The sequence below is a fragment of the Madurella fahalii genome (assembly GCF_045866475.1).
Source record: "Madurella fahalii IFM 68171 DNA, scaffold_1, whole genome shotgun sequence".
Lineage (NCBI taxonomy): Eukaryota > Fungi > Ascomycota > Sordariomycetes > Sordariales > Madurella > Madurella fahalii.
The window spans coordinates 8,558,631-8,579,701 of record NW_027263971.1 but is presented as its reverse complement, the minus strand read 5'-3'; the positions used below and the strand labels follow the sequence as shown (position 1 = coordinate 8,579,701).

The window sequence follows — 21,071 nt, the reverse complement described above, 5'->3', positions numbered from 1 at the left end:
TCGCCTCTAGCAAATGGCTGACACCGCACCCTGCAGCACACTCGGGGCTGAAGGAAACCCGTTAATTATTGACGATGATGACGGCGCCGACGATATCACCACCAGAATTCGGAGAATCGAGGAGGAAGTTCGAATCGGCAGGGCGCTTGCGGATTGGGTCTCCTCCAGGGATTCTCGTCACCACGAGGGTAGTCGAAGCCTCGGAAGCACCCAATCAGGTCAGCCGCACGAGAACGATAGCGAAGAAGCCATTGAGGCTGTTCTCGTTGATGGTATAGCCGATATCATCGACCTCACCGACGACGATTGTGCTACTCAGGCAATTGTCCCCCCGGTTCCCGGGCATGCCGGCAGGGCAGTTCCCACATTTACCTTGGACAACGGCACTCGACTACGGGCCGGAATAACCATTGAGTTAAAGAGCCCTCTAGGCATCCATGGAATACAGTTCCTACGGATTCAGTCTCTCGTGCAAACCTACGGGAGCAGAAGTGTCCAGATTCGCGGCTGGGGCTATGCTCGAACCCGTCAATTGAGGGGGATGCTTCCGTGTAAGTTGAATGAGGTGGTACTGGTCGCCGACGTCCAGAACTCGGACCCAAGGGCATGGGAGGAGCAAGCTCTCGTAGATGTCCCGACAAGCGCCGTGAAGCGCGTCAGGGAATTGCGGGTCACAAATGCGCCCTTCCCGGAACACCGCTATGAACCGTCCGCCTACTCAGTGAAGGGAAGGAGATGGGTGGAAGAACGAGGCCCTCTGGTGTGCCGTTACCAGTATACGATACACTTCAACGGAGCCGGCAAAAAGCCTTGCGAGTGGGCGCTTGCTCGGATCTGCGAAAGCGACGCCGACCCGGAATACAGGATGCTGGACGAGCACATCCTTAACAGGTGGAGGGGAGGAAAGGTGCCAGGCGGTTCGTATAAACCTGATGGGTCTGTTCTCCCGGTCTTCGATCTTGATACCAACAGATCGAACAATGCCCGGCCATCGACCCCGTCTCCGGGACAGCGTTATACGGCGGGCGATGTTTTTGCCGGCGCAGGCGGTGCTTCAAGGGGGATAGAGCGTGCGGGTGTTCGGCTCCTTTTCGCTCTGGATCACTGGAATTGCGCCGTACAATCCCTGGCAAGCAATTTTACCAAGAGCGACATATACAACATGGAGGTTACTGATTTCATCCTATCCAAGGATATTCAGTACCACGTAGACATCCTACACCTCTCACCGCCATGTCAGTTCTGGTCCCCCGCGCATACCGTGGCCGGCAAGGACGACGAGCATAACATTGCCGTGCTCTTTGCATGCACCCACCTCATCGAGAAATTCCGCCCACGGCTCTTTACTATAGAGCAGACCTTTGGCATTCTCAGTCCAAGGTTCAAAGCGTTCTTCAACCTTTTCGTTGACGGCTTCACGAGGCACGGTTATTCCATCCGCTGGAAGGCAGTCCCGCTCGCCAACTACGGCGTCCCGCAAATGCGCCGGCGGCTGATCATGATCGGTTCCGCCCCTGGAGAGAGACTTCCTCCTCTGCCTCCGCCGACGCACAGCAAAGATGGTGTCGGCGGTCTCAAACCCTGGGCCACGCCCAAGTCCGTCCTCGCTCCCCTTGCCCGCATACGCCATCACGAGCTCCACCAGCCCGAGCGCAGTCGGCAATGGGAACCGCCCAAACCCCAATGGGATCCCAATAATCTAGCCAAAACGATCACAACTAACGGCGGGCAGAATTACCACTGGTCCGGAACGCGGGACTTCACGCTGCTTGAGTACGCTGTCCTCCAGGGGTTCCCCATCTGGCACAAGTTCCAGGGAAACTACATCAAGAAGCAGATCGGTAACGCCTTCGCCCCGTCCGTCGTTAAGGTCCTGTACGACCACCTCGTCACCTGGCTACTCCGGCAAGACGGCTTCGACCCGTCCGCCCGCGCCACCGGACCGCTCGCCGTCGATCTCGACCTCTCTCAAGATGACGACGACGCTATTGCCCTATCCTCCTCCGGCGACGAGATCATCTGCCTCGGCTCCCGCGCCACACAGCCTCCGCGTAGCATCTCTATACGTGATCAACCCGGACCGACAGGAGCATCCCTTCGACGGGGTCAGGCTGCTAGAGGGGACGCCGGGATAGCTGACCACGTAGCTCAGGAAGATGGGCGGTCAGATACAGAGACCCTGGTAGGGGACGACGACAGATACCGAGGGCGAGACCTACACCGAGAAGACATAATGGACGTTGATCTCGTCACTGGCGTTGCCGACGTGATTGACTTGACGGTGGGGAATGGCAGGGGCACGATGAGTGAGCCTTGGGAGCTCCCGAGCTAGCGTCTGGCGCTGTCCTGATTCGATGTTGCTGGCGGGATATTAGACCCGTTGTCATTGGATTCAGTCCCCGTGTCGTGGGTTGTTGTTCCGGGAAAGAATGGAGCTCTTGGGGAGAGAAGCTGTATCAGCCGGCCGTTAGAGATTCCTGTCCTGCCATACCCAATTTGCTCGAATGCCGACCTGTCAGGTACAGATCTGGACTCTCGATGTTAATGGGGTTTCCTACGGATGGCGAGGATTCGTGGAGGGACTTGATATCAGGTATTTAAACGCAAAACTAGAACGATTGTGGTATGCTCGGGAGGTCAACGGGTGAAATGTCGCGTAATACCCAGTTAGCAACGACGGGGGACAATATTAACTTGTATCCGCATCGATAAATGAATTCGCTGTTCGGTCCTCTCTATCCGGAACACCAATGTCATAACAAACGTGTTACATACCACTGAACACGTCCGCCCCCCCAACCCAACCCAACCCAAGAAAAAAAAAAAAAAAGAAGAAGAAGAAGAAGCCTGAAATATGCGCTCGAATAACCGAGGCAAGAGATTAAACCAAACGCCAACGACACTGTTCCATAAATTTCCAAGCCAGGCCCTATTCCTGAAGATGACCAACGCCATATACGCATATCCCAAGAGAAGAGAGAATGAGGCGAGTATAGAGGCCCCGTCCGAATGCTTACCCCAGAGAACTCCTGCCGGTTGAATCGTCGACTCATGGAAGCGCCTACTCCTCCTCGCTCACCTCGCTTTCATGTCCCTCGTTCTGCACCTTGTCAAACTCCTTCAGCATCTCGGCTTCGAGATCCCCAAAGTCTTCGTCACCGTTCTCATCCCCATGCCCGTTCCCCTTCCCGTCCCCGTCCCCGTCTTCGGATTCGGAATCGAACTCGTAACGAATCGGCTCGACAGCGACTGGATTGGTCATGGTATAGTTATCCGCAGGATGCGGCATCTTCCGAGGGCTCTCTTCGTCTTCCTCGTCGTCGTCGTCCTCTTCCTCCTCTTCCTCATAACCTTCCTCCTCGGAATGCTCTCGATAATCCCCGCCTTCCCTAGCGTTAGGGGCATCGCTCATTTCCTCGTCATCCGTTTCCCCTCTGATTTCCCGAGCGAACTCGGACCAACGTCTGGTTAACGGGACTGCGTTGGCCGACGAGAAGTTCATCGCGGGCTGAAACGAAGATGGGTTGCCGCCCGGGTACTCGACGGTGAGGACATCGTCGTCTCCTTCCGACTCAACCGGTGACGTAGCGCGGGCGTCGGACTTCCCGGACGGCTCCGCTTTTTTCTTTCCTTGTTGTTGTCGTGATGGTGACGGCGGGGTTGGGGCGGCAGACGAGGCGCTTGGGTCGGGAAGCGTCAATGACACGGTCTTGTTCTTCTTGTCGGGTTTGCTGCTGGCTTTGGTCTTTGACGTATTCTCGGCCCGGGCGGTTGCCGCCTTGCTGGTTCCGGCCCTGTCTGCAGCCTTTCCTTTTTGTGGCTTGCTTGCGGCGCCGCTCTTGACGTCGAGGTGGGGGAATTGCTTGCGTAGGCTCTCGGCATTGGTGTCTGTCGGCGTGCGGGTGAGGTTCATGTGAAAGGTCGAGTCGACGCGGTGCAACACGAAGGCCTTGCGGGCAGGATCAAATATGAGGACATAGTTGCCGTCATCGGTGGTGCGGATGCCATTGTATTGGTACTTGTTCCCTTGGTCGTCGAAACCGAGGTTGTAGGAGCCGTCTTTGGCGGACTTCTTTAACCGTGCTGTGCCCGGGGCGGTATCTGACGAGAGCGTGGGTCGGTGATTGTCTGGAGAATCAATTGTCAGTCTGTCTGGGGCCGGCTGCCAGAAGAGAGCGGTCGGAGCGGTCGGGGCGGTCAGAGCCTACATCGTATTCCGGTGTATGCCTCCTTGGAGGGCTTGCCCAGCAGGGCGTCGCTGAGAATTACCGGGTATCTACCCGGTTTCGTGGGGTCTATCAGTCCTGCGGCAGCCATGGCGGGCAGCTGTCTCGGTGGTGGCGGAGAGTTGCTGGCGGAGCTGAAGCGGAGGATGGGCATGCTGAGATCCCCTGGTGTCCTTACGTAACCTCTGGTTGGTTGGGGGGCCGTGGGCCAACTGAAAGAAGGGCAGGGGGGGGGGGAATGGAAAATGGAAAGGGGATGCAAGGATGGTTCGCGGGTACTTCCCGATCCAAGATCGCTGCTGCTTCTTGGCGGACGCAGGGGTTGGTGTGTCATTTCTTGGCACATCGGGTTGTCGGAGATGCTGCGTCTTTGTGACGGCGCGTGACGAACCGTTTGGACTGGATACGTCCTGTACTCCGTACTGCTGACCCGCTCTTCGTTGACCCACTTCCGAGTCAAATAAAATTTAGATACTCACTCACGAAATCGGCCGGCCCTCAAGTTAGTATACAGAAAAAATAGAATATAAAACCAAGGTAAATAATACTAATAGTATCTAGTCGCTCTTTTTAAAGCGTATCTAGTCATATAGTTTCTAGCAACCTAGGTATAGTTTGATAGAGTAGTGGAGGGTTGAACTCTCACTGTCTGGCGATGGCTTCATATCCCGGTGTTTTGCTGCTTTTCTTTGCTTTCTTTCTTCTTTGTTCCAGGGCCAATTGGTAGTCCCGTTTCTACATTCCTCGGGCTCGGAGATCCAACTATAACCGGATATCGGGTCGCCTATTAAGAAGCTTAATACAACGCTATTCTTGTGCTTTACAACTGTGATATGTGAAGATTTTATCCGCTCACTTGACAAGTGATTAGTAAGCTAGAAGGCTTACAGAAGTATGAGCCATTCACTGAGAAATATAATAAGGAATATAATTATAGTTTATTAGGAATGGTGCAGAAACACACTTTTTCACCCATGTCCTTCCCACTTGACCAGGTACTTCATCCGCCTTCCTCCTCGGTGCGAGTCCAAAATCTCCTCGACCTGAACGTACTCTGCCATGAACACAACGACGTGTAGGGCGCCCCGGACCGTAGCTTAGGAATGCATTCTCGCCCCCCTGTTTCACCCCATCCGCCTCGCCGAGCTTCAATCCGACCCGCCACTCCCACCCCCTAGTAACCGCACCCATCCAGCTGGCCAACATCCAAAGAGCGAGGGTAGCGTAATAGGCTGTCCATCAAAGATATCTACGAAAGCAGACGTAGCCATAGCAGCGTCTACGAGGCCACCAGAATCTTGCCTGTAAGCCCTTGTGTTCTCTGTAGGTATTGGCAATTTTAGACTGTTAATCAGATCTTGAATACAGGAGAAAGTCGCCATGTTTCTTGGAAGTCGAAGACGAAAAGACTTGAGGGCCTTTGTATAAGGCGTTTCTTTCTTTTTAACTAAATGACGTCTACTATTTGCTATTTCCTATTACTTGTTGATGTAGGGTTTCTACCTGGCGTATTCGGTACGATTTTCCTATGTATTAAGCGGTAGAAGGACTAGCATACTCTTTTAGAGTAGAACGGTCTACGAAGAAGAATAATAATAATAATAATGTTTTCCAGAACCGGGAGCTGTATTAGGACTATGGGCTTTTATCCTAGGACTAGGAGTTGCCCTGGGGCCGTGGTGGCCCTTCAGTTTTACGACTACTGAATGCTGGGATGCTAGGAGAGGGATCGTTGAACGCCAACGCGGAGCCTTTCCAGCGACTCAAAGGCGCACCATACACAGTCGCCAACGGAAAATTGAAGCGAGCTAATAATAATGGATGGCCTTTATATACGTTCTCACATCAGAGTCTCGCTCGTCTGCCAGGCGCACATCATGTCTCGTGTTTCTGAGCGAGGAATACCAACACGGAGCGGCATGTCAGTCAGCCGAGGGGTGGTGAGTTTGACCGCATAGCCCCTATTAACCCTCATCTTGCAGCAGGGGCTCAGACCCATGACCGCAGTATCACAGGCTGGATTCAGCTATGGGCATCCCCGACCAATCAATCATGATTGTGCAGCACCATGACATTGTTACGCCCATGTAGGTTGACGGTCACCCATTGGCTTCCGCAGCACCGGGACCAACCACAACACTGTTTCTCACTCAGATCAAGTAACCGCCAACATACTCCACGATATGACCGCCTAGATAATTTGGGGAAGGTGGGAAGCCCTCCGAGACGTTCAACGGGGCCAGGGGTTGGGCATGGCCACCGAATACTCGCACAGACTCTAGCCTGCGGACCGCTGCAAACAACCCCCCCAGTGTCGGACAAGGCAGAAAAGAGAGTCTTCTCAAAGCAGGCATCCAGGATTTCAGAACAATGGAGGACCTCCAGAGGTCCATACGAGCACAAGCTTCACCACAATCATGCTGCTCACACGGCGTCAAATGGTGCAGCGATGGCCGATCCCCCCACACATTCATGGTACGTTACCAGAAAATGTGACGAAACTCGAGAAAAGAGATTGGTTGACCGGGACTCCGAAGCCAGCATGGCTGCCGACCCTGGCTCTGCCAAGATGAGAAGTGACATCCAGACTGCGAAGTCGATAGAAGTTACGGCAACAGTGATTCAGGGTGGAAGTCCTCCATGCACCGAAGATGGAGCGATGTGGGGGTAAGGCAGGTTGGGAACGTGCTGAACGGTTCAGATGCCAGAGATAAGAAAGAGACCGGCAACCAAGCACCACCGATCACAGACAAGCAGGCGGGAACAGACATCATGGAAAGAGCCACGTTGTTGTCTCCAAGGCTTTCTAACTTATCTACGGTGACTCGATAACACATGGTCTTTCAGCTCTTTACCCCTTGGACACCTCCTCCTCTGGTTTAATCCCAAAATGCCAGGGTCCTTCCGTTACATGTTGAGGAACTCAATCGCAGGATTACCCGGCTCTGCTGAGCTTGTGGTTTGTGGGATCCCGCCTGCCCTGATCCTTGCATCGGCTGCGCCTCCGGTTAGCTTTGCTCCTCGATGTCAATGATGTTTACCGCTTTGAGCCTTGGCACGGTCGATTGTAAGACAGGGACCAGCTTCTACAGAGCCATTACCTCGTCGAACGCCAAGATCCTGGGCAAGAACAGAGCTGGGCGTTTCTCCAGACTCCAATTTCCGCTTGAGATTCTGGACAAACGGCATGGCCCTCTTCATATCATATCCACCTTTTCCACCTTTTCCACCACGCTCTTCACATCCAACGTGACTCCATCGAACATGTCTTGAACGAGATCAATATACCGTTGATGCCACGACGGCCAGGACTTAGCTACGTAGATGTTCAAACACTTGTCCTTGCCGGGTTCGAAAAGCACCCCCTTCTCCTTTGCTAAGCGCTTCTGCTGACTGGCGTGGGCTGCTAAGACACGAGCTGTCGTAGTCTTGACGTAGTCGGAGATCGATTCAAGTTCAAGGCTGGGCTCAACGACATCAGGAAAAGTCTCGAGCTGAACTGTGGAAGGCTGTGAACACTGGGTTAGTGTCATTCGGCGAGTACATGCTGATGGCGACAGTGTTCTCTGTATTTCGTACTCCTCATTCACTTACCTTCAGCAGGACTTCTCTCCAGATGTGATCTGCCCAGTGCGGTGCGAAAACACACACCATGAGCGCTTGGCATTCGACATAGTAGCGGACACATTCATGGCGCATTCCGAATGATGCTGAATGGGTAGCTGCACGGTAGCTATCACGGGCGGTCGTGAAGTCATAGAACCCGAACTTAAGCGCCGCCTTGAAATCGGTCCTGTTTGCTAATTAGTGCCTGAATCTGCTGCGCAGGATGCTTGGACTCACAGCCGGTATGCTTGAACGGCTTGACGGATCAATGCGTTCAGGTGATTCAAGAACAACGAGTCCCAGAAGGTCTTACCCCCTGTTCTTTGAATGGAGTCGATATTGTCCAGCTTTTCCGTAGTTCGGACGTGACTAAACTCTTCGCCGGGTTTCAGCAACCGTGCGTGTTGGATGACATTCTCGATCCACCGTTTCAGCTCAGAGATTTAGGATCGTGGCGTTGGCGGTTGCCTCTTCGAAATTGGCATCGTCAATACCATCTCCGCCATCGGTGAGAGCGATCCGGGTCGCATCTGCCCCAAATTTCTGCACCGCACTGGTAAGGGCAAGAAAATTCCCAGTGCTCTTGCTCATCTTCTCGCCGTTCAACATCAGGTGGCCATTGAGTCTGATGCCCTTTGGAAGAAAGCTTGGTGCTTGTTCGCCCCAGATAGCTTGGTGGATGTAGAGGAAGAAGAACAGGTGGTTGTTGACAAGGTCCTTTCCGCTGATGCGGATATCCAAGGGGTACCAGTAAGTGAACTCCCTCCCCATGGCGTCGAGAGTAGCTTTCGGAATATCACTCTGTACTCCGTCGGCAAGGGCAAAAATGTATTCCCATACACCATCAGTCATCTGTGAAGCCCTGACATCCGCATGTCCAGGTCGTCTACCGTAGATATCGGAATGCAAGAAATGTGCGACGGTGTAATAAGCCATAGAGATGGTAGAATCGGGGAGGCCTTCCACCATCTGAGACGGATCCCAAGGTAAATCCGTCCCCAGGCCATACTGGCGGGTAACAGACCACTCTCTCATCCACCCAAATGTCTGTTCGAGCGGGTGCTTCGTAATTGTACTGAAACAGTTGAAACCGAGTCCATCCTGGTCACGTAGGTGGCCGAGAGTTTCATCCCTCCAAAGCTCATCCACGCCGTATGCTAGAAACCACTGATCCAGGAATGCCGCAACACACTCATCGCCCGAGCGTGAGATCACCAGGCCATCAGGCTCGCAATAGACAAAGGCGTCTCCCGAGTCTAGGAGTTGCTGGCGGATCCGCGCTTTCGCCTCCTGAACCGGCATCCCAGCAAATGGCCCGAATACCATCGTGCCCTGATAGAAGCCTATCTTGTAGGCGAGCTCCTTGGCTTCAAGAAACTGCCGCTCATGTTTAGGAGAGTGCATATTCAGCTTTTCGACAAGGGTAAGGGCAATCGTGTTGCCGTACTCAGGTGTATCAATAATCGGCAAGATATCTTGACACACCCATTTGGGGTCGATTCCATAGAACGTAGCCTTTTTAAACAACTCGAGTGTCGTAATGTAGTCGTCTGGACTGTCCGAAGGCACGGACGTAACCAGGCCCGTCCCCTTTGTTTCCTTTATCGTGTCCATGGGAATGACTTGGACGATATCCTGAGCGCTAAGTGGTGTATGAACGGCCGAGCCGATCAGATCGGAACCTTTTATCTCCATGACCTTGGGGATACTTCCCCAGTTAAGAAAGATGCCTTGAAAGGCCATGTTGCGTGCAGCTCTGTCTGTAGCGAGATAGAAGACTGTGTCAGAAACCTTGAAGATACCGTAGGAGATGCTAGGCGAGACGAAAAGGTTTGTTTGGCCGTACATGGTCTCCGGCCGTAGAGTTGCTGGGATCATGAAGGCCTCGGCATTGCCCGGGATGTTCTTGCTTGACGAAATAACCTCCTGAGCCTGCATAGACCAGTCCACGACCTTGCATTTCAAGCCGACATATTCCTGGACCAGGATACCCTCGCCAGAAGCACGGTCATGATCTAGACACCGACTGACCATCTTTCGGAGAATAAACCGTGAAGCGCTTTCCGAAGCGGATCTTCCCGAGATCCCTAAGCCGCCGCATCTGCCAACGGACGAAAGAGTCGTAGTATGGGTTGACCTCGGTCGTGATGAAGCTGCGACGCCAGTCGATTCCGCAGCCGAACTCCGTGAGATGTTGCTGCCACAGCTGGGGGAAATAGTGTAACCAATATTTGGCATCAGCGAATTTGTGAATTTCCTCGCGGGGGATGCCCAACGACATCATGACTTGGAACTGGTACTTCGCCTTAGCGGATTTCAGTGCCGCCTTGCCTGTAGCATCATCAGAAACGGGAATCACTCTTCAAAGACCCGAAGACTCCACCTTTCTTCAAATTGGTGAACTTGGTAACGTCGTCCTTGGGCAGGGGGAATGGCGCTGAAGCACGCGCCGTTGTCTCGACGACCTCACTTTCCCCATAACCAGCGAACAGCTCTCCGAACATGGCGATCTCGTTCGCAAGTTTGTCCGCGCAGGCCTTGATAGGCATACCAGTTGCATGGTACCCTTGAGGATACAACGTGTTTTTGCCTTCGGCTCTTGCAGCACGGGCGGTAAAGTCCACTTTGGAAATAGTGAAGCCATGGCCTAAATGCGGGACACCATTCACATAGCTGAGCGTCCATTAGCAAGAGATATAGGATGGAAGGGCGGGATTGACTTGCAGGTATGCCATGGTCCCTGAGCTAGGTCAGCGTCTCCCAAAGATGATGACAAACTGGGTTACTGACCAAAAAACTTAGGCACCTTGAGTCGCAGCTCATCCGCTAAAACCGAGTCCAACGGATATTCTGAGCACGGCGGAGCATCGGATTCGAAGACCTTCTCCACTTGCCAGAGCCTTTGGTATTTCTTCTCTATGGCTTTGAGGGTATCCTCTTTTCGGTCTGCCAACGAGGTAAGGTATTGTCAGAATGACCAGACCGTGGGATCATACATTTTCGATCTTCATCGTGCCGTGGGAGCTCGCATTTGCATCCATGATTGGAGCAGGCGCTGCGGCTGGATCGACATCCATGCCTGTAGAACACTGTACGGTTTATCCCAGAACCAACGGAACGGTGGCATGAGAAATCGAGGATGGCGTACCGATGCTTGCTTTGAAGGACGTTTTTGTTTGCTCCGACGCGGGGTTTTGACGACGAGTTGGTGCAAATGCTGGGTACCTGGCGATCGCGGAGGAAACAGATGGCATTTGGAACCAAATGACTCACCAAACGACGTTGCCTTGATCCCAGTGTTTGACATTCCCGCAACACAGTATCTGCTGCACAGGCTTGGGCGTATCGCGTACTGTCATATGGTCCGTGCGCTTGCACATGCGAGTCTCCAAGGGATACCTTCATGCATGAAACATAGTCTCATGGTCCAGACCTACACTGTACAACACAACTAGTCGCAACGACTTCCCAACCGCTCAGCCCGAACGGTCGTTGCGAGGAGTGGAGATCATTGTGGCCGTGCGTTGTAAAGTGTGAGTTTCAAGACAATGCTTTCAGATGTGTGGGACGGTTGCAAAATTAGTTGTTTAGTCTCAGGTCGTCTCTGATGCACAGAACTCAACCTTTTTGATGCAGGTGTGGTTAGCCGCATGCGGCTGACCCCATTCCTCGGGCTCGGCGGCTCCTCCTTCGGAGAGTCGGTGGGGAGAGTGGGCTGTCTAACCACACACTACCACAAAACTGGCACACGAGGGCTGTTTCCCCTATATGTTCTGGACCACTTGTTACTTGATGTTGTCATGACATGGCGGCCCGGAGGTGCGAAATGGTCTTGATCTGGGCGACGAGGGCGGTGCTTAGCGGTGGGTCAAGGCCAGAACTTAGAGCCTAACTGGTAATTACTTCCTTGAGAGATACCGTTATCTCAAGTGTGCCGCAGGACGGGGGAGGCGAACGGTGTATTTGCTATAGTTGTTTGCGTTGCATGGTATTTTAGTCTCTGATCTTCCCAGTTTGAGACACAGGCCACAACCTCTGACTGGTCTTCAAAACTAGCTGGGGTGCGGCTGCGCCAGCGAGCGTGGCGCAAATGTTGCCTCGTAGCCTTGGTCTTGATTCCGGTTTTCTTCGCAAAGCGAAAGCGCCACCGCTACTCTTGGTAACGAGACAACTGCGCTTCTTGCTCGCGCCGCGATGGCCGCAACTTCATTAGCAGAACTGTCTAACCATCATTCCGAACGCTCTGCAGATCCGTCAGGGACGGCGACAGCGATGTCGCCCTCTTCAAAGCGGAAAACGGAGGTTGCTCTGTCAGGCTCACCGGCGCAACGCCCTTCAGCTCCGCGAGAAGCATGTTTTCGATCGGCGTTGCCGGCGACCGAATAACCCTGTTGCAGCCCTCCTGCAAACGAAGCTGCTCTCTTTACGACCTTTGGACGAAGCAGAAGACCCATACATTGCAGCTATTCTGATCGCGTTGGCCCAAGAGCAACGGTTGCAAAGCCGTCAGTCAACTTGCGAAGGTGCGGTAGAAGCGCCAACCCGCCCTACCAAATCTAGAGAGACAGAGACATCCTCGAATGAAGCTGCTTTGTTCGAGGTACATTTCACCCCTCGGAAATAAGCTTTTGGCTTTTCTAATCGAGTCTAAAGGTTCGAGAACTGGTCGTTCCCCACGCAAGGACCGAAGTTCTCTACTCGTACAAAGCATCGATCCCCTCAACGTTTCTCGACAAATTTGAGAGGTCCTCTCGGTTCTCACCGAGATCTCCGGTCCTAATTCCATACTATAAAATCCCTTTGGGCAGACCGGAAACCTTGGTGCAGCTCCTGCCTCGTCTGCTCGGAGTGTCCACTGACGAGCAAGACCAGCTTCTGACATACGTTAGTACTTGCAGCAATACGAGGTCATTCCAGCAAAGTCAGGCCTAATGTGTACCTCATCGAAGAACGGTGCCCGTGTCTTTTCAAATCCTACTTAGTCCTTTTGTAGACGCAAGCGTGTTGACAAGAGGGGCTGCTGTTTTCAGCTAAGCTCCCATCACTGATCCCGTTGGCACGAGATGCATAGATGCATTTACAGGCTAACAAGAAGGGATGCATAGACTGCTGTTACCAGTTCTGGCAAATCTTGTTTTAGGAAACTTTCCAGACTTATTAGAGGTAATAATGTTAATGCTTAGTTACGCTTAGAGTTTATAACTGCTTGGCTATCAACGTCTTGCCCAAAACGGCGAAAAGCTGCCCGAGCTTGCGGGGTGGGACCTAACTTACACTGCAGAACAGCTGCTGGTTGCGGGCCCAACCGCAGGGGTGGAGTCGCTGCAGTGGTTGCTCTGATGACGTCCCCGCAAAACTTATCAGATGCATCAAGGGAGCCATTGGAGCGCTTCGACCTTGATCGCCAAGAAGATCTGAAGCAGTTGACTACGACAATGAGCACGGAAACCTAAACCGACCGGCGCTCTCGCCCTCAATACGAATCACCGATCCGATAGCACGAACGAGATTCGCGCAGCAGTTTTGTCGCGCAGACATCTCGCCCACGATGCAAGCGACAAGGCCGCTGATGTTCAAGGGCTTCGTTGGCCGCAGCGTCGACGAATTCAAGAGGCTCTCCAACATCGGTAGGCGCCAGCAGCCGATGGACCCATAGCCGTATGGCATTGTCGCTGACTTGACGCGAACTCCCAGCTTTGAAACTCGAGGGGATCAAAGGCGCACAAGGGCCGTACGAGCTCCACAACTTCCGCAGCCCAGCCGGCGTCCAAGACTGTAAGACCATGTCCGACATCGAAATCGGCGGCGTCTCGACCTCCAACCTCGAATGGGTCCCTTCCCCGCCGCCGTCCGCCGGCATACCGGCCCCTTCCCCCAACTCCCCCGGCTACGCCCGCTTCTTCGGGACCATCTCCACCCAGCTCCCCAAAGACCGCCCCGACATCAAAAGGACAGGCTACGCCGCCTTCCGGACACAAGACCGGCCCCCCACAATCTTCGGCCGCAGCCTCTGGAACATCGACCCGTACGTCTATCTCGCGCTGCGCGTCAAGTCGGACGGCCGGAGCTACTTTGTCAACGTGCAGACCGAGTCCGTCGTGCCGACCGACCTGCACCAGCACCGGCTGTTCGTCAAGAAGCCGGGTGAGTGGGAGACGGTGCTGATCAAGTGGAACGACTTTGTGCGGACCAACCACGGCTTCGTCGTCGAGCCGCAGACCGAAATCATGCGGCAGAAGGTCAAGTCGATCGGCGTGGGGCTTACGGACAGGATACCGGGCCCGTTTGAGTTTTGTATCGAGAGGATATGGGCGACGAACGATGAGCGCGAGGCGGATGGCGTGGTGGACTCGTCGAGCGTGAGGGAGGGGGCGTTGAAGACCAAGCAGGGGCAAAAGGTCGCGTGGGGGAGTCAATGAGTCTATGGGAGTATTAATGCAGAGCAGTGTCTTGTGGCAGAGTCACAAGTATGAGAACAAGTGGATCGGGCAATCTGGGAAGAGCTGATGGAAAAATGCCAAAGGTCTGGCCTGTGAGCAGGTTGACATGTTAGGCACACGGTGCACACATTGACACACATACTCGCCTTTTGTATATAACCAGACATCTGTAGGAGTAAACATTGTCTGGGATTGAATGGCATCCTCATCAATGACCTTTTTGCCAACACGAGTCTTCCAGGTTTAGGGGTACATGTCGAAGGGACCAATCGCTGTTTATACGTAACGCGATACTAGTTTGCGATGGCATCAAAGTCATCACTCATCACAATTTATGACCGGAAACCTCATGTCGTGCCCAAGTCCCATCCCCGTCCACTCCCACAAAGTACCCAAGGCTTTAATTTTTTTTTTTCCCCCCCCCCCCCCCCACGCCAGTGCCAAATTACCCAAACGCCGAAGAATGCACAGTCGCCGCTCCAGAATGCCGGCCATTAACCAACCCCTGTATCCGCCCTCTAGATCAGTCAGAGTTCGATATTATCTTTACCCCGATCCCTGAGCGAACATGTCAGCCAGTGCCCGTGGCCGAAAAGCGAAAACGACAGCATGGTACGTACCACTCGCGCCTCTCACCAGCCTTGCTCCATTGGACATCGTCAATGTCCTTCTCGCCGCCCTTCTCCCACTTCTTGACCTGCTCGTCCGTGAACCCGGCCGCCCGCAGCCTCTCGGCACCTTGCTGTTTCCACTTCAGGCGGTCGCGGTACGCCTCAACCGCTTCGTCCCAGTCCTCAGTCTCGGCAGGCTCCATCTGAACATCGGATGCCGGGTCGTAGCCGTCAGAGAACCGACTGTCCATCGCGGCGGCCCCCTTGATCGCGCCCCTTCCACGTGTCCGGACCGGGGCTTTTGGCGGAGGCGCCGGGCCGATCAGCTCTTCCAGCGGGTCCGAGTCGTCTCCCTTATTAGCTAGCCGCCCGTGTTTCGAGTGGCTCGAGAACGAGCCGTCGACGAGGTCTTCCTGCGGAGGGGTGCGAGAGCCCCACTCGTCGTCCTCGGCTAACCGGCCGTATCTCTTTCGCCTTGAGGACTCGCGTCCGAACAAGTCATGGCTCTTGTCTGATGGTCTGCGTTGTGATCTGGAGTGACGCGGCCGTTCGTCCCCGTCGGTGTCGCTGAGCGGGGACCGATCCCGGTACCTCCGATCTTTGCGGGACGGGGAGGACGACCTCGCCGAGCGGCGGCGACGTTCGTCTTTTCCCCCATCCCTGTCTTGTCTTCTTCGTCGGTGGTCCCGTTCGCGAGCTTGGTCCCTGTCCCGCCCGCCCTCTTGTGCTCTTGACCGGTCGCTTCGATCTGTTCCTTTGCTCTGCTTCCGACCTTGAAGAATCGAAGAGATATCGCCCAGCTGGCGACGTCTGATGTCTGAGGCGCTGGGGTTGAGCTTGCGTCGTTTCTTTTCCTCCAACTCGGTCAGGTCGTCTAAGCGTGCCTGGGCCTCAGCGGCTTCCTTCGCTAGGAGGGCGGCATTGTGACTCGTCGTCTCCTTAATGATGCGTCCCAGGAAGCGGGTATTTGGTTTCGCTTTGTTCGAGGGCCTGTCGGATATGAGTTAGCGGGTGTAATCATTAGCTATGCCAGATGGACCTACTTGGTAGATTTGAAAGCTTCGAGCCCCATTGAGGAATACTTGATTGAGGCATCGCTAGCCTCTTTTGCCAAGAGCGTGGCAACCGCATCGTCTGTCAGCATCTCATGTTGCGCGCGGTTTCTATCCATATCTCCCAAAAGGAGGAATAAAATAGGGCGATGTTGGCAGCAAGGGCGAGGGGCAAGAAGGCGGCAAGTGGAGGAACCCAAACTGTCGTGAGGAGTGTTCTGAGTGTAAAAGTCCCTGATCGTTATCGGAGTGTTCCACCACCCCAGGGACCCCAGGTCCCCCCCCACACTAGCTCTGCAGCAGTCACTTGAGCTTGGCCTTGAGCTTGGCAACGGATGCTCAGGGCCTCTTTTTTGGAGACGTGAGTTCGAGACCGCAGGTTCTGGCCTGCAAATTTGATGTCGCATTCCATTTGTCTTCGCAGATATCACCCGCACAATGCATAGTGATGCGTCTACACTCTAATACAATTCCCTCCCCAACACCTCCCCTGTTCTCGCCGTGAACGATGGCAAATTCCATTGTGACAGTACTGGCTTGGTGAGCGCCCCAGGGCCGGAACTCGGCCAAACCGTTCGCTGGGTGACAGGCTGAGGCAGTGCTGCAGAAGTCCATCGAGATGGAGTTGTTGGCCCTAGGCAGGCTCGAGAAACAAGCGGAAGGATAGCGAGAAGCTTTCTAGATGAATTTTCATTTCTTTATCCCTCGCCGGAAACGAATGGTTGCGTCGGTCCCTTGTATTTTGATGGTCCAGTACCTGACGTCCAGCTTTGCCGCGCTGCGGGGATGGGCAGAGGTGGCCCCTCCATCTGCATGGGCGGGCACGGTTCCCCACCCCAATCTCCACAGCCAGCGCCGGGGCGGACAGCCCCTCAGCTCCCCAGCCACCTCCCCAGCTCACTAACGTTACCTTAAACTTGGAGTGAACCCGGCGGAAGCCGGCACGGGCCAAGGCGAGACGACCTACGGCCACAAACCCGAAATCTCTCCAATCAACGCGACGCTCGAGACTGACCACCTCGTGGAACCCAAGATGGACGCCCTGCAGTTCAAGGTCGACTCCATCAGCGGCGAGGTGAGCCAGATCAGCGACGCTCTGAGGAGCTATCTCGAGCACGGCATCGCCTCCAATCGCAAGGTGCAGCCGCCGCGGACGAAAGCGGGACGGGACCTGCTGCAGCAGCTGCTGGGGCGCCTCGACCTGGTGTCGACTGGCCTGGTCGATGTCCGCAACCTGTCGTCTCCGAACTCATCATCACCTTCAACGCCCACGCCCACGCCCGCGGCCCAGGGCCGCGACAACACTTTGTCATCCTACAAACAGAGCCCGCCACCAGCACCGCCGCTGGAGAACCAAAAGTCTGAGCTTCCAGCTGTCGTCGCCGAACCCAGGTCCGACGCCCAGGTGCCGCCCACGCCCGCTGCCAACACAGCTGCCCCGCCCGCCCCCGTCCAGGACCACGCCATCCCACGTCAGGGCCCCCAGGAGATCAGGTTGAAGGATGGATCTGTTTACCGAAGCCCGTTGCTCTCGGAGCACGCGTCGCCCCTCTTCGACTGCACCTACCAGGACATGCACGTTCTCAATGAGGAACTCTTTGAGCTGTACTCGAGCCATCCCATCGTGCAGGACCGGGGCTACTTCAAGCTCCAGGTCCGGGACTTGCCGCCCATTACCGTGCAGAAGGTAGCCCGCCCGAGCAAGGACCATGCCACCTCGTTCTGCTACAAGCCCGACCGGCTCGGCCTTGTCAAAGTCGACACCGGCAAGAGATCCAAGTTCACTTCGCCACACCTCCCACTCCCGCTGAGTGCCAAGACGGACTGGTCTCTGGATGAGCAGCGCGAGCTGTGGAATTCTTCGGCAGCGGACCCGCCAAAAGGAAACTGGCCGTACATCATTGGCAACCCGCTATTCGACGACGTCGAGCTCTCTCCCGGCCAGAAGCTGCGTCGTAGAGGTCGAGTGACGCTCGAAGGCATCAATACTCAGTATGTATACTTCAACCTCGCGGGCAAGACCATCACGACAATGCACAGAGAGGACGCCCATGTGCGGTCCGAGAACCTCCTCCGCTCCGGCCAGCACAAGTTCTGGTGCTTTGTCAAGCCTGCCTTTTCCAAGAAGCTGGAAGAGAGGATGGCCCAGGAATACCCGGAGATGCGCCGCTGTTCGCAAGCTGTCAGGCACCTTAGCCGCAACATCCCGCCGGCGCGATTGGATGAATGGGGTATCGAGTACACACTCGACTACTGCGTGCCTGGGCAAGCAGTTGTGACGGAACCCGGGACGTACCACCAGGTCTTGAATCTCGGGCCGAACTATGCCGTGGCCATCAATCTCGAATACAACTCATCGCCAGACATGCCCCTGGACTACCGGTTTTGCGACAGACTCTGCCCTGACAAGTTCGCCATCTCCGCCGATGACTTCCGGATATACGAAAAGCCAGAAGCTCCCGCAGAGGAAGAGCTGCCGCGCACGCCCGAGTCATCGGGATCGCAGGAGAAACGTGCGCCGATTCCACCTCCGGAAGGCATTGCCCCATTGCGCCCTCCCGGGTACCCGGTGCCGCCGCCCACGCAATCAGCAACCCCGCCGCCTGAGCAGGCACTCCCTGGCAAGTTTGAGTCGGCGGCGACACATCTCGGGCAGCCCGCAGCGCCCCCACCAGACCATCTGACGCCAGAGAAACATGAGCAGGGGGCCGCCACACAGAGCGTTACGAGAACGGAATCGCTCCCTATGCCATATGCGGAGGGCAAGTTCGTTCCGCTCGAACCGCTGGATTCCCCGCCTATGGTTCAACCCGCCCCTACTCAAGAACGGAGCACCCCGTCCGAACGTGAGTCTATCGAGCATTCTAACCAGCCGACAGGGTCACCAGACAGGATGGCAATATCTCAATCATTCCAAGCGCAGCCTACCCAAGTGGAAGTCGGTCCCCCCGCGCATGCCACTTTGCCAGAGCTGCCCCTGCCATCTTCAACACCATCCATGCAGCCACCCCACACGCCTCAACAAGCACTGAAGAACCCCTTTTCAGGGGCTGCGGCCTGTTCTCTGCAGACTGTTCCCCAACCTCCTCCTCTCATCCAGCAACAAAGCAACCAAGGCTACTTTGGGCCTAGCACGGAGGAGCTGCCACCGATACGGAAAACAGCAAGGCTTATCCACCCCAAGAGATACGTAGAAGCGCCAACGCCGAAAACATCTAAGAGGCAGCGAGTCGAGGATCCACCGCCTGCCCACGACTTACCAGCTCCGGGCGCCTTTGAACACCTTGCCAAGTTGGTCCGGGATCGTGAGTCTACCCGAGTCGAGAACCTGACCCCGGAAAAGCTTGGCAGCAAGCCGGCTTTCGAGCGTCTGGCGCACCTGGTCAGAGAATGGAGACGGTTCTCTAAATCAACACCCGTAGTACTGGGTGGGATGAATCTCGGAAAGTCGATCGAGGCCACGATGCACGGGTACCCGGAACTGCACGCTTTTCTCTCGAGGCTCTTCAAGTTGAAGCTGGCAGAGTGCTTCGAGAGAGCGATGGCCGGGAAAGGGCAGCTGCTCTCGTCGCAAGGCATCATGGACGGGATGTTGCGGATGCTGGGATGGGACGGGACGAAGCGGCACAGGTTACCCGATTACTTGCGTGAGGGCAAATGTTGGAAGACCATTTGCGGCAAGTACGACGGCCTCCTCTGCCTCATGCCGCCGCAGGAAACAGACTGCCTGGAGCTGTCGCTGTTCAAGGACAAAGTCACGCGCCTCCACCAGGGGCTGGACACCGAGTTCGTCCGCAAGATGTGCGCCATGGGCAGCATCCTGCAAAAAGCGATATGGGACTACCTCGAACTCCCAGAGTTCGTCTGGGAATCTGCCACGACCACGTGGCTATTGCCGGATCAGATCCTGCCCCTCCTAGCGCCGTTCCGCCTTATCAAGTCCAACTACTTTGACTACAAGTGCTACTACTGGCCGAAACCCGCCCGCTGGCGCTGGGGCTGGCCGATGGACCCGTCCTTGGTCATGCTAGGGGATCAACCTTGCAGCCTCTGCACAAGCCGCGGCGATAACAACGCTAAGAACAACAATCACAAGCCGTGCCGCTGCATCGACACCAAAGTGCCACGTATCCCGCGCATCTCGGACGACCGGTCAAAAGGCACAGGGATCCGCGCCCTGGGTTCGCACAGGGCCAACGACATGTTAGGCGAGCTAGTCGGGGAGCTGGTGCCCCTTGGCACGTTCGGGGGGGACTGGACGATGGAGCTTCGCAGGCCAGACCTGGACGATGAGCCCGTGGCGGCCATCTATCCGAGGCGGATGGGCAACTGGGTGAGGAAGGTCTGCCATAACAGCACGAACCCATCCGCCGAGTTCAAGGTGATGAAAATCTCGGGGCGGTGGAGGCAGATGCTAGTGGCGACGAGGGATATTGAGGACGGGGAGGAGATCACAGCCAAGTACGGGAGGGGATTTCAGAAGGAGCAGCCTTACGACATTGTCGAAGGGCTGCGTTGACTCTTTTCCGGAATTACTTTAATTATTTCATAATGAGTGGGTAGGAGTTCTTCGGCGGATGGGACAACCCTATTGTTTTCATTTCCCCTTTTTCTTTTGTACGAGACGGAATGAGATGCGGAAGGGAAGGGAATGCTGGGGCAGATCAGCGCTGTAATATTCTAGTAGTTTCCTTGCTTAGGATCTGCCCGGTCTCAAGCCGGCGTGTTTGGCCAGCAGCAGCAACTGCTCACCAGGCTAATTTGCTCAGACGGCTGGATGTGTTAATTTCTAGGCCTTTTTAAGTCGGTACATCCTGACGCTGGCGACGAATGGGATACGGAAGGGGAGATGTTGGGGCAGATTAGCGTTACGGTTTTTTAGTTGCTGCCTTCTTACAATCTGCTGGTCTCGAGCCGGCGTGGTTTGCCAACAACACCAACTGCCTACGAGCCCATTTGCTCAGACGTTTGGACGTTTTAAAGTTCGGGACTTGAAAAGCCAGTGCATCCCGACGCTGGTTCTTTCAGGTATAAAAAGCGGAGAATACTCGTGTCCTGGTTCATCGAATTCTACATTCCATTCTCAGTTCATTCTCCCAGGCCCATTCTCCCAGGCCCATTCTCCCAGGCCCATTC

At 55.1% G+C, this 21,071-nt stretch overlaps 6 protein-coding genes across 6 annotated transcripts; 3 read left to right on the top strand and 3 right to left on the bottom strand.

Moving 5' to 3' along the window:
• Nucleotides 1–13: 13 nt before the first annotated feature.
• MFIFM68171_02332 (uncharacterized protein) lies at nucleotides 14–2,332 on the top strand (the record flags this gene model as incomplete). Its single annotated transcript, XM_071057754.1, has 1 exon — nucleotides 14–2,332. One exon carries the CDS (start codon nucleotides 14–16, stop codon nucleotides 2,330–2,332), a length of 2,319 nt encoding a protein of 772 aa, XP_070913855.1.
• A 729-nt stretch (nucleotides 2,333–3,061) lies between these two features.
• Nucleotides 3,062–4,317, bottom strand: MFIFM68171_02331 (uncharacterized protein; the record flags this gene model as incomplete). Its single annotated transcript, XM_071057753.1, has 2 exons — nucleotides 3,062–4,128; nucleotides 4,209–4,317. The coding sequence occupies 2 exons, from the start codon at nucleotides 4,315–4,317 to the stop codon at nucleotides 3,062–3,064; spliced, it is 1,176 nt and encodes a 391-aa protein (XP_070913854.1).
• Nucleotides 4,318–7,423: 3,106 nt separating this feature from the next.
• CDC60_1 (cytosolic leucyl tRNA synthetase) lies at nucleotides 7,424–11,139 on the bottom strand (the record flags this gene model as incomplete). The annotated part of the gene is made up of 8 exons (XM_071057752.1): nucleotides 7,424–7,735; nucleotides 7,821–8,019; nucleotides 8,070–8,208; nucleotides 8,327–9,809; nucleotides 9,856–10,163; nucleotides 10,216–10,479; nucleotides 10,623–10,778; nucleotides 11,106–11,139. The coding sequence occupies 8 exons, from the start codon at nucleotides 11,137–11,139 to the stop codon at nucleotides 7,424–7,426; spliced, it is 2,895 nt and encodes a 964-aa protein (XP_070913853.1).
• A 2,241-nt stretch (nucleotides 11,140–13,380) lies between these two features.
• CIA30 (putative complex I intermediate associated protein) lies at nucleotides 13,381–14,251 on the top strand (the record flags this gene model as incomplete). Its single annotated transcript, XM_071057751.1, has 2 exons — nucleotides 13,381–13,459; nucleotides 13,527–14,251. The coding sequence occupies 2 exons, from the start codon at nucleotides 13,381–13,383 to the stop codon at nucleotides 14,249–14,251; spliced, it is 804 nt and encodes a 267-aa protein (XP_070913852.1).
• A 548-nt stretch (nucleotides 14,252–14,799) lies between these two features.
• On the bottom strand, nucleotides 14,800–16,054 carry MFIFM68171_02328 (Pre-mRNA-splicing factor 38B; the record flags this gene model as incomplete). Its single annotated transcript, XM_071057750.1, has 3 exons — nucleotides 14,800–14,830; nucleotides 14,893–15,873; nucleotides 15,927–16,054. 3 exons carry the CDS (start codon nucleotides 16,052–16,054, stop codon nucleotides 14,800–14,802), a joined length of 1,140 nt encoding a protein of 379 aa, XP_070913851.1.
• Nucleotides 16,055–16,968: 914 nt separating this feature from the next.
• Nucleotides 16,969–20,454, top strand: MFIFM68171_02327 (Lysine-specific demethylase 4E; the record flags this gene model as incomplete). Its single annotated transcript, XM_071057749.1, has 1 exon — nucleotides 16,969–20,454. The coding sequence occupies one exon, from the start codon at nucleotides 16,969–16,971 to the stop codon at nucleotides 20,452–20,454; it is 3,486 nt and encodes a 1,161-aa protein (XP_070913850.1).
• Nucleotides 20,455–21,071: the final 617 nt, after the last annotated feature.